We start from the raw sequence: 13,534 nt of genomic DNA, 5'->3' as shown, positions 1-13,534 counted from the left end.
TCTCAGAAAATAAATATTAAGTTATTTTTTTTCAATTTAAAAAGCTGAAAATATGTACTTTTACATTTGTATCCTTATTAAATTTGAATGTCAAATAAATAATATATTAAATACCATCATATTTTAACATTTATAAGTAAAACTATATTCAAGTGAATACATAATTATTTTAGAATTTTAATATATAAAATACTATAAATTTCAAATTTTATCGTATATAATATAAGAAAGAAAAAAACAGGGATATTTTTATGTGGGGTAAATATCTACGGGCGAGTTTTGGGATAGACATGAAAAATAAATTATAAAACAAGGATATTTTTGACATTAGCAAGTAATTGACTTAATTCAGATTTCTCCATTAAGTAAAAAGCCAAAAAAAATTAGCTTATTTTATTAAGTCAAAATTATCTAAAAAGTCTCATTAAGTTATAAAACAAACACCTCTAATTAACTTAATTAATTAAGTTAAGTCACTTTAAGTCATTAAGTTAAAAAACAAACGTTACCTTAATTATTCTTAGTGCAAGGATATATAGATAGAGTCTGAATTACAATAATAATTTATTAATGGAGCAGTCAAATTTAATATTTTAAAAAAGTGATACATGTATTTATTTGTTATTATCATGAATATTAAAAGTCATCATAAAAATCTCTAATTAATTGTTTGCACTCTCTTTAATAATTTTCTATCATTGTCTAGGTGCTATGTGACGGTGTATGTTATTTATTATTTTATTATTATTTTCTTTACAAATGTTCTAAGCCAATTATAGTAAAACATTTTTAGAGTAATATTCTATACAGGATAATGCAAATTGAGGACTTGACTTTGCATATTCCTAACACTATATAAATATACATTAACATTTTGTTTAACATGCTCCACTAATTAATTATTAAATATAGTGCACATTTAACCTTTATATCACATGTACTAATTGATTAACAACAATAATATTTATAATTATATTTCTATCATCTTTTCATGCTAATAAAATTAATTTAGTCTCAACGTTACCAAATAGAGAGGTTTAGTGTAATTGGAGGTAAGTTTTATAGTCAACTGTGCAAATAGTAGTTTGTAGCTTAAACCGTGTGTAATGAAATTTTTTTATTGTTAATTCATGCACTCGTAGAAATTTGATCCAAGACCCAACTTCTAAAACGACTACTTCTTCTGATAAGAATTCTAAAATTTTAATTGACGACTTTGATAAACAAAAACTGTTGCGGAAGAGAACAATAATTCTGAATAAGGACCCAATTGTACTGATCAAAAACTATTCTAAAATATTAAATAAAGCTTTTCTCCTCCGTGGTTCATATATGCCCTAAATATTTAAAGAAATAGTCATGTAAATTTTAATTTTTTAATAAAAACACTAAGATCTTTTTATCATAAATTTTTAAATTTTCATATATGCCCGATTTTTCTAGCCAATCTTCTCCTAAAAATTCACTAGCTATGTATTCAGTTATCCTTTCCATTCCTAAGGCTTTATTTTTTCTAAATGCTATTTGGTTGAATCTTTTATTAAGTTTTGTGTATCATCGCTTAATCCTCTCCACCAATTAAACACATTTCCTGAAAAACTGGCTATTAAGATTTCAACAAATATATCTATTTTTTCTTCTTCAGTCTCTACATTCTAGTCATCCTTTGACCCGTTAAATATAAAAAATAATTTCATTTGTAACACCCATTCTGCTAACGCCTTTCGAATGTCTATCTTACAATCTAGATTTAAAAATGTTCCAGCATTATTTATTGGGGTTAATGTATCTTGATTTGGTTTGTATTCTTTTTTCCAAGGAGTATTTTTAATAGGAGGTATATACTCGTAAAAAGGTTTATTTTTCATTTTATTTATACCATATCTATGACTTGGTTATGCTACATTAGGTTTCATTTCTGGTCCTCCAGCAGTATTCATTTTTATCTAATATTCTTTTTCAAAGTCTTCTAAATCACTAAGATTTATGTCACTGAATTTTTCAGTTAAAGTTTCTAATACATCTTCCATTAGTCTGAATTCGATTCAGTTGGAGTTGTTTCTTTTATTTCTAATTTTTCTTTTCCTTTTTCTTTTACAGATATTTCTATTTTTAGTTTTCCTATCTCTTGCTTTATATCTTTTATTTCTTCTTTCAGATTTAAAAATATTTCTTTTAATTTTATTAATATAGTTTCCATAAAATTTGAGGGTTTCCATTGATATTTTATATATTTAAATGTATGTTACGTTAAACGTAACATAGGTTTAGCCTTATTTTAATACTCTTCCACCTTTAATTTTACATTACATTACATTTTAATCTTAATTTTTATATTTTATCATTATAAACAAATTTAAAAATAGGAGCTTGTTACGGTACATTATCTGTTACGTACACACCCAATGGTGGCAGGACACATATGCACACGAAAGAAAAGTTGCTTACCAAATGCACCCTTTTTTAAGCTGGCGAAGGTGCAGCTGTTAGGTACAGCGTCTGCAACGTAGCCTTGTCCTTAAAAAAATTTGGGAGTAGAAAACATTAGGAAAAGAAAGGTGGGCAGCTGAATTAATTAATTAATAAACAAAGAAGAAAAGCAGTCAAAGAGGCGGCTGTTTGCATTAATTAGAAAAAAAAAAAAAAAAGGTTCAAGTTTGGAATCACACGTGGATTTAAATATCTAAACATCTTTATAAATCCAAAATGGATTTAAATCTCCATTCATTAACATGGAATAAAAATAAAATAGAAGCATGTAATAAAAAAAATAAACTTTAGATTTATTGAAGAGATAAATTAATTCTATAATTTATATTTTTAAGCTTCATCCTTCATCTTCTTTTAAAAAATTAGTCATATATATTAATCAATAAATCACATTAAAGACTTAATTATTTTTCTCCGTAAAATATTAAAGTTCGCTTCAGCTGAAATGCAGCGATGTTCCTTAGATTTAACGTTTATACTCTGTTTATTGTTTACAATTTAAAATTTTTGTTGTGGATGCATTTTCCTAGAAAATCCTTCAGGAGAAGAGAGATAGAAAAAAATGTTAAAAAATATCTAGCATTAATGATAACAAATCTCAAACCATTGATTAACCATAAATCTGAACGTTTTTAACCGATGATGTCATTATGTCAAGATTGGTGTAATTTTAGGGCTGCGGATTCATTCCCCATAAATCAATTACAAATCAAATAATTTTTTTTTAATTTAATTGTGGACTTTAAGACCAAACTTGGGCCTAGGTCCGATCAGGTCTAGGCTACCAAACATAAAGTCTGGGTAGTTCCGGTCAACTTAAGACCACTTGGAGAAGTTACCAACTTTAGTCTCCGAAGCTTCCACCCTTTAAGTTTAATAGCCAGCCTTGTGACTGGGTGTAAATTTTTTTAAAAAATATATAATTTATTTGTGTATTTAATTAAATTTTAATTCAAAAAATAAAAAAAATAATTATTTGTATTTAAATTCTAACGGAAAATATTTATTTTTGTTGAAGAAGAGACGATGTTTTCTTTTTGATCTTTTTTGTAATACCGTCCTAATCAAGGGTGATCAAAACTACTCTCCCAAACTTTTCATTAATTTATCAAATGTATGCTTATCAATTAAATTCCAAACTTGGTGCTCGATGTCGGCGGTTATGTCTGTGTTTGTGCATTGAAAGACAATTTTAAAATGAGTGACAATTTTAAAATGAGTCGTCAAGGGAAAGGATAAGCACATTTGACAATTTGCTAGAGTTTGTTCTAGCAAAAGGATAAGCCCTCATAGATACCGTGAATAATACACATAGGGCGTGTTTGGTGCATGAGATTATGTGGTATTATACTACTATTCACATTAGTTTATTACCAAGAACATGTTTGGCAAAATTTGACACCTCATTATGCTGCATTATAATGCAGCATAATGAGGCATGGGGCCGCATTACGCAAACCCGAGGGATGCGGAAGCTTTTTGCCTCAATTGAGGCAACAGTTAATGCCTCAATTGAGGCAAATTTATTTTATTAAAATATTATAAAAATAAATTATTTTATTATTAAATATTAATATAATGAATAAAATATAAAAATAAATTATATGATAATATTATTTTATTTATTAATGATTCATATAAAAATAATATATTAATATTATAATATTATTTACATTAATATTAATTTTAAAATTAATATTATTTAAATTTATAATTATTTATGTTAAATTATAAATTTATTAATATATTAAAATGTAAAAATAATAATATATTGTAAATTAAAATATAATTGAATATTATTGAATAATAATTTATTAATTTATATTAACAATTATAATATTAATTATAATCTAAATTTATTATTTACATATAATATTAAATTTTATAAATTTATTTTATCATAATTATAATACAAATTTTAGAAATTTAATCATTAATTTTTAATATTTACTAAAAAATTTGTTAAATTTCTACAATTAAGATTTCTATATTTATTATTTTTCTAAGTATTAATAAATATTATTTTTTAATTATTTAATTTAATTAATTATAAAAATTAATACAATACAATATAACACCAAATATAGTTTAATTAAAAATTAATACAGTACAGTGTAACACCAAACATTGTACAACATTATTATAATACAATGCTAACGCAATACAGCATAATACAATACACCAGCATTAAAATAATACAATACAGTATAATACAATACAGTGTACCAAACGCACCCATAGGGTATGTTTGGCATGCGGAATTGCATTGTATTATTTTGTGGGCCCAGCATTAGTTAAAATATACCTGTGTTTGGTGATCAAATGGATTGCATTGAGCAGCATTACAATGCAGCTTTTGCCGCATTATCAAAACCCGCGCCCCCCCTCGTGATTAGGTTGTATTACTGACTTTTGTGTTTCAAAAGTCAGTAGCTTCCCTTTTTTTTTTTTTTACTTTATAATAATAGTAATAAAAATAAAACTTTAATTTAATATAATATTATACAATATTAATTTTTATTTTTTATTTTTATATTATAATTTATTAATAAATTTATAATTAAATATAATTAATAATAAATACTTAAATAGTATATAAAAATATAATATAGCATTACATTATTTAATTAAGTTACAATAATTAATATATATAAATTAATTATTTTAAATAATTTAATAAACTAATAATACATATTTAAATATGAATAAAATTAAATAATATTAATTTAGAATTATTAATAATAATAATATAAATAGTATTATTACATATACTACAGAACTCTTACTTAGATTATTTAGTACAATTTATTTTGGTCGTGTTTATGTTACAACAATTGTAACACTAAATATAATATAATTAAAATCTAATACAGTACAATGTAACACCAAATATTGTATAGCATTGTTATAATACAGTGCTAATGCAATACAACATAATACAATACATCAGCATTAAAATAATGCAATACAGTATAATACAATACAGTGTACCAAACGCACCCATAGGGATTTCAAATTGTCCTAATATTGATTATGTTACTTAACCTACACTAATTTTGCGTTAAAAGAGGACCAAAAAAAAAAATGCTAATGTTCGAGTTGACATAGCATTAGGCAATAACAACTTGCGAAATAAACAAGAAATGAAAATTTTAAATTATTTATTTTGAGTATAAAATAAAATACTAATTTTAAATTATTTTAATAATTTAAAATAATTTATTTTGAGTATAAAATAAAATAAATACATCAATAACAATACAATTTATTATGATTCTAATTTTTTTTTTTACTGATTAATAAAGACACTATAATTATTTTTCTCCCTTAAATATTAAATGCAATACAGTTTCTTAGATTTAATATTTATTCTTGGTTTATTATTTACGATACTAAATTTTAGCAACGGATGCACTTTCCTAGAAGATGCTGTAGGAGAGAGAAAAAACATTAAAAAATACACGGCGTTAGTGATAACAACTCTCAACTATTGATTAACTATAAATCTGAAAGCGTTAACCGATGATGCTGCTGATTCATCCCCTACAAATCAATTACACCACAATTAAATCAATTAATTTTTTAATTTAGTTATTTAGAAAAGTTGATTAACACTGAAAGTTTATATTTAATGTAAATTAAAATTGTTTTTTTTTCACTTGTTGATTGATGTGCTTATAATATTTCTTTATCTTAATTTTCTGATAAATTATATTTTTATTTTTATATTTTATATTTTATTATTATTATAAGCATTTTTTAAAAATAAAGAGATAATAAAAGGAAACCGAAAGTAGAAGATATTGGGACAAGAAAGGGGGGCGGCTGAATTAATTAATTAATAAAAAAAAGAAGACAAGCAGTCAACTAGTCAAGGACGGAGGCTGCTCCCATTAATTTAAACAAGGAGAAAGAAAAAAGTTTGAAACCACGGGCGGGGCAGCGGCTTCAATTATAAAATGTTGCGGGAGAGCGCTTGAGAAAATTGTTTTGTTCCAATTATTGGGTCATGAAAATCCAAAGACCACCCAATTTAGTAACATTAAGTCGCTTTCATGTCGGAAAAAATAAAAAATAAAAGAACTGAAACAACAAATTGAATATTTTTAATTGAAATTTATGAGAAATTATTGAGTCTTTTTGAAATGTGCTCTGAATATGGACATTTCAAAAAATAAAATTAATTGTTTTTCTACCCTAAATATTAAAGTCAACTTCAACTGAAATACAATGCAGTTTCTTAAATTTAACATTTAGGCTTTGTTTATTATGTAAAGTATTAAATTTAATTGTGGATGCATTTTTCTAGAAGATCCTCTAGAAGAGACAAAAAAAGTAAAAATTATTTAGTATTAATGACAACTAATCTTAACTATTGATTACCCATAAATCTAAAAGTTATTAACCGATGATGCTGAGATTAGTGTATTTTCAAGTATGTTGATGTGTCATCCCCCATAAATCAATTACACGACAATTCAATCAAGAAATCAATTATTCAAACGAAAATAATCATGTTATGTATTATTAGAGATCCCTTTGAGCAAGAGTTCACTCTTTCGGTGGAGAATTATTAATATCCAAACGAAAATACTTGAACAAAGAAATTGGTTTTTGTTAGAACAGAAGAAATTGCAAAAGGTGGAATTGACCATAGAAAATCAAAACTTCAAAAAATTTACTGTCATTTGATTTTCAGTAAAGAGGGCTAATATACTTAATATTTTCCCTGTTTTAATTCTATTCATTCTAGGCGTGTGCATTTCAGTGAGATTATATCTTTTTACAGCAAGTTTATGCGAGCATTGGTTTAAGTCATATGTTCTTCTCGTTCGTCTTTTGACAGGAAATTAAATCGCTAAGAAGATATAAATAAAGTATCAATTCGATCCCCCAAAAAAAAGTAATGGCAGTGCCGGCAAATTTATGAAGCATTAATTCCATTAATTCAACATTTGATTGTGATTTGCAGAAGACAAAAAGAGAGAGAGAGAGAGAGAGAGAAACTGAAATAAAAACAGTGAAGAAAACGACAAGAATAAAAATGTAATTGTGATTTGCAGAAGACAAAAAGAGAGAGAGAGAGAGAGAGAGAGAGAAACTGAAATAAAAACAGTGAAGAAACCGACAAGAATAAATTTCTTTTAAATTATTCTTTTTAAAAGACAAACGCACTCACCAGAAATCAAATTTTGCGACCACTGTTCAGGAACAAGGGTTGGAAACAGGAACGAAAAGCAATTTGAGTGGCTTCATCCTCCCATTGAAGTGGGTTCCACCAGTCTTCTTCTCCACGAATAACAAATTTACGCTCCTTTGCACTGTTGGAATCGAGTGGAAGCTTTTTAAGATTAGGGCAATAACGCACAGATATTTCTTTCAGATGAGTGAAAGGCAATGGCTTCCAGAAGATGCTCTTCAAATGTGGCAAACCTAGTAAATCAATCATTTGGAGATTTTCAAAAGGACTTATATGTCCCATCATCTCAGGAGTCTCAGCAAATTTTCCGACGCTGATTATTTCTTCCATAGCATTGCATTTGACTATCGAAAGAGACTTGAGGTTTGGAGCAAAAACGAGGAATGTCGAATCTTTCAACTTCTGGCAGCTTTGTATAGTAACATGGTGAAGGCTGCGGAAAACAAAAGGTTCCCGCCTTTTTCGAACTATCTCTGTATAATCAGCCGTCAATTCTTTCAGCTTTGTAGCCGACTCAATGCGTAATTCATTGAGGTGTTTTAGATCTGCGAAAGCCGTAGCATCAATAATTAACGCTGTATCTCCGGTCAACTGGAGGTAAAGAGATCGAATACAACTTTTTAGCTTATTTGAGCTGAAAAGAATTTGGAGAGCATGATAACTTCCCAAGGTCAACTCCAATACCTCTAAATATTTCAAACCGAGCAATTCCTGTATCAAAACTTCACCCCCACCAAATAAAACGCTGTCTTCTGGTGCTTCATGAAAATTGAACCAGCCAGTAGCGAACATTCTCAACACACGTAACCTTGAAAAATTTGATATTAGTTGCCATGAAATTTTATTTAACCAAATTGTCCGCCTCAAATTCAAACATTTCAGATTTACCAACAACTTTAATTCTTGCGGTAAATCTTGTATGCAGGTGTGTGAAATATCAAGAAGCTGTAGTGAACCCAACTTTGGCATCCCCAAATTTAATTCCAAACCTTTCCAAGGCTTTCCAGAGTTTGACATCTTCAAAACTTTGAGAGAAGGCATACATCGGAAGAAGCCATCCGCAATAGTCTTCAACTCCCTATTAAAGTCAAGAAATAAAGTGAGAAGATGAGGGCATGTGGGAACCTCTGACAGAGTTTCAATTTGGTTTTGCATCAATGACAATCTTCTCACATTTTCCCATACTTCAACATCCGGTGCCTCTTTTAATCCAGCACCTGCACAAACCAAAAAGTTTCGCTTCTCCTTCTCAATTTCACCGGTTATCCATATAGCCATATCACGAACAACGTCATGCATTTTTACTTTATCATCTTCCACCTCTTCTAATAAACATGCATGAACAAGAGTGCCCACAATGTAGTATCCTTGGTTTTCTGCACTAAACCTGTCAGATTCCTCTAAGAATCCCTCACCAATCCAACAATCAATCAAATCCCATTTAAGAATGCCATAATCTTCAGGATACAAACAACAATATAAGAAACAAGATCTAATCGTATCATTCTGCAAACTATCATAGCTAAACTTTAAAAGACGATACACCTTTTCTCCCAAACCTGCAAACTCTGAAGCTGATCTCCTTAACATTTCAATTGCATGTCTCCACTCCTTAGCTGTCTTTCTGTAGGCCATAGATCGACCTATAGTTTTAAGCGCGAGTGGCAAACCGCCACACTCTCTGGCCACAGTTTGGGCTAGCTCAACGATATCATGATGACTCTCAAGAGTTTCTTGCCTTACTTTTCCTCGAAACAGCTCCCAAGCATCCTCTTCTGATAAGCATGCCACTTTAAACTTCCTGTGACTTTCCATGCTACCACACACATCAATGAAACGGGTCGTGAATACGACTTTTGATGTAGTATTTTGTGGGCTGGGAAGTGGAACGCCCACTTCTGTTAAATCAACCCGCTCCCATAAATCATCTAACAACAATACAAACCTCTTCTCTCCTAATCTCCGCAAGATGTCTACGGCTTTCTCCTCAACACTTTTATTCTTCCACGAACCATCAAACAGACCTATCTTCTTCCCAATATCTTCTTGAATTTTTTCAAGTCGCAGGTCTTTTGAAACTACGACCCAAATCACACAATCAAAGTTGGTGGGACTCTCAAGAAATTTATTGTTGATATGGGTCAACAGTGTGGTTTTACCAACACCGCCCATACCATATAGGCCAATGATTCCCGCTGATTCTTCTACAAGAAGACATCTCCAAACTTGTTCAAGCTGTGATTGCAAGCCTACTATTGTTGGCTCAGTGGGTCTTTTATCTGCCACAGGTTCCGGAGCTCTCTCAGCCACCGACTCAAAAACTCCCTCGGCGATTAAAGTCTCCACATCTCGTAGCTTTCTTGCCACTTGTTTTCCGAATTTGTAGCTTGACCTGCAGTTCTTGGAACAGTAGCCTCCAACACATAATTTTTCAATTTCTCGAGAGCCGTCTGTGATAAGTTCATCGGCTTCAGTTTTAACAGCATCGAGCCTCGAAACCCACACTTGCACTCCGTCCAGCCTTCTCATTTGTTGCCGTTCAGCATCGACAACCCTCCTCATCACATCGTTCTTTTTAGCGATCAGATTTCCCAATTCAGTGTCCAAGGCTACAAGATTATCTTGGAGGTTACGTATGTATGCTGCTTTTCCAAGAAAGCAATCCAAGCAACGATTGAAAAAAGCACCATCGCATGTGATCTGAAAAATGCTACACATCTTTGGAATATTTTGTTAAGAAAGAAAATTGATTTGAGTTTGATTAACTGAAGCTGCTGTAATTGCCCGTGGAAGAGAAATTTCAGTAATGACCTCTGTCCTTTATACGGCAAATTTTTTTAAAAGATTTATTAGGTACGTCCGATTCGGGACCCACTGTAAACACGAGCCTCTAACTTTTGAAGGAAAAGAATTAATTGCAGCTGCAAACAACGAAGCTTTAGGGTCCGCCGTCCGCAACACAAAAGTGTGCATTTTCATGAATTAGGTTCAATTAATTTAGGTTTGTCCTTTTGTTCCTTTTTCCCAATTTCTTTGACTTTACTTGGCCTAACTCATGAATATTTTCAAAAGGACAATTAAATATGTGAATGTAGGACAGGAATAATATATATTATCTATATATATATATATAAAGTTGGGACGTGAGGAGATGATGTGGCATTACCATTTCTCATCTTGCTATATTCTCTATTATCTAATAAATAGAGAAATTTTCTGTTAGATTTGGCTTTTCATCTTCTTATAATTAATTTGATTGTTATTACACAATAACAATTATGTAAAGATTTTAATGAGGCATATTCTTTGTAATGAACATTTAAGGGGGAGTGTTATGAATTTATTAAAATAAATGTAGATGTTCATAATATATATCTCTTAGTCTCCCCACTATCTCCCATTAGCAACTTTTAGCTTCCCAATAACTCCCACTATCTCACAAGAAATTATGATTCATAATTTTTCATTAATTTCATGAAGTAATTATGTAGTTATAAAAGGAGAGCTCATCTTTTTGTTTTGTACACACACAATTAGAATGAATAAGATCACTCTATAATATATTCTCTCATTTTATTCTTTATCTTGCATTCCTTCTTTATTTGTATTGCTGGCTAATAGCTTTTTTTATTTTTTATAAGGCTGCCTCATCTTTAAAAAAAATCAATTCATATTTTTTATCAGTTTCATCAAGTGTAAAGTAAGAAAAAAAGATAATACTAAATTCTTTTTTCAAAGCCGCGTGAAACGCAGTGTTCTATTTTCTAGTTATTAAATAATTAAAGGGATGGTGCTTACATAATTATTAAATGATTAAAGGGATGCAATCAAATTAGGTTCACATTTCCTAATTGACAATAAATAACATGACTCACTTGCAGCATTAATATTGCTTTTATTGAATTTTTACTATTTATTGCTTGGCCCAAAAAAAAAAGAAAAAGAGAGAGAGAGAGAACTGGAACGAAATTAAATAGCAGCAATTAGGTGGTCGGCATAGTGGTTATATATCAGAACTTTAATGTTCAAACATTAATTAAATGATATCCACTTTAATTAAAGAAATCCATTTTAATTTGTAGTTTAATAAAAGAATACAGCCGGTTGTTTTATCACTTTTGCTTTTGGGGTGGAATACGATCTAGTTTTTTCTTGTTAGCATTAATTTTTAATAAAATATAAGCAATTTCAAGGCCACTAACGTTAACAGTGAAAAACAATTAAGCATTTTAAAACTTTTCTGACCGACGTTTCAAGGCCAACCAAAGGTTAATCATGATGATTGCTGAAAAGACTAAAATACCCACCAAAATTTCTCCTCAGTACATTTTTAATAAGATATTATTTAAATCAATAATATTAAATAAAGCTTCTTGAGAAAATGACAGTTACGCCTTAAATATTTAGAGGACTGTAAATTTCTAAATTTTTAATAAAGATATTAAAATTTTTCAAATTATAATATTCTTTAAATAGTAATTAAAAAAATTGGCTTTAAATTTTTTAATAAATATAAAACAATATAAGTAATTTTTTCTATCTAATAGACTAGTAATATAATTCTAGTAATGACCTCTGTTAGTTATACTGGAAAAAATTAAAACAGATTTAGTGCACACTTAACTTTTATATCACTTGTATTAATTAAGTCAGAACAATAATTTTTATAATTATTATTTCTTAAAATTAATAAAATTAGACTGCGTTTGATATAATTTTCAAATAAAAATTATTTAAATTAATTTAGTCTTAACATTATCATAATAGAGATTTAGTGTAATTGGAAATATGTTAGTCTCTTTCTTTGCAAACATTCCAAAGTCAACTTTCCAAAAAGTAATTTGTAACCTAAACTGCGAGTAGTGAATTTTTTTTTTTTAATATTAATTCATGCATTGAAATTCGATTCAAGACCCAAATTCTAAAATGGCTACTTCTTACAATTGGAATTAGAACATAAAAAAGATAACCGAAAAATATTCTTCTGATAAGAGTTCTAAAATTTTAATTAATGAATTCGATGAACAGAAACTGCCCCAGAAGATAACAATAACTCTGAATAATAACCCGATTGTAATCACCAAAAATTATTCTGAAAAATAATAAAAGAAGAATTAAACAAAAGACTAGACAATAGAGATATTGGATTCTTCACTACTTTATACTTGCCTTTAATAAGAGAGTCTAATCGTCTAACGCACTACTTTTCTTCATCCTTATGATAATCATCATCTCTGTTTCCAGCTGTAAAAGAATCGATTGCTAAAGTTATAAAGCATATATGTTTATTTCTCTGTGTGCAATAATCTTTTGCACTTTTAAATTCATTCCACTAAAGAGAAAACATTTCAACATTAAATTCATATCAAATTTTCATATCAATTTACAATCAATCTATAATAATAAACAATTGGAAAAACCATTAAAAACACATTGACAGACAAGGATGAACTAATGCACTGAGATATCTTTCAACAAGACATCCATTCAGGCTACATAATCAAATAGACTCTATCAGAAATATCATTAATTTGCTCTTCCATAACATTCTTCGCTGGGTTCAATATATATTGAGGAGCTTACGGAAAAGTAACCCACATGCATGTGTAAAAAAGAAAATAAATAAATAATAAAAATGTAACCTGAAAAATTGTAATGATAGAGCTAAAGTATGTGAGATGACTCCACTTTAAAATAAAAATAAAAGCAGGGACACTTGCTTTGTCCTTTTTCAACATTTCACGCATGAAAAGTAAATTTCATTTCATATTACTCCCTTATAAAATAATAATCTTTAAAATATTTCAAACTACTGCAAACACAATTTATTTCAATTTTATTAAG

The 13,534-nt window shown here is 28.8% G+C and overlaps 1 protein-coding gene across 1 annotated transcript; it reads right to left on the bottom strand.

The window, feature by feature from the left end:
* Nucleotides 1-7,675: 7,675 nt before the first annotated feature.
* LOC127898797 (putative disease resistance protein At4g10780) lies at nucleotides 7,676-10,602 on the bottom strand. Its single transcript, XM_052431282.1, has one exon. It carries the CDS (start codon nucleotides 10,406-10,408, stop codon nucleotides 7,676-7,678), a length of 2,733 nt encoding a protein of 910 aa, XP_052287242.1. The 5' UTR covers nucleotides 10,409-10,602.
* Between the last annotated feature and the right edge of the window lie 2,932 nt (nucleotides 10,603-13,534).

The sequence above is a fragment of the Citrus sinensis genome, chromosome 7 (genome assembly GCF_022201045.2).
Source record: "Citrus sinensis cultivar Valencia sweet orange chromosome 7, DVS_A1.0, whole genome shotgun sequence".
Taxonomy (NCBI): domain Eukaryota; kingdom Viridiplantae; phylum Streptophyta; class Magnoliopsida; order Sapindales; family Rutaceae; genus Citrus; species Citrus sinensis.
This window is presented reverse-complemented; position numbering and strand designations above follow the sequence as displayed.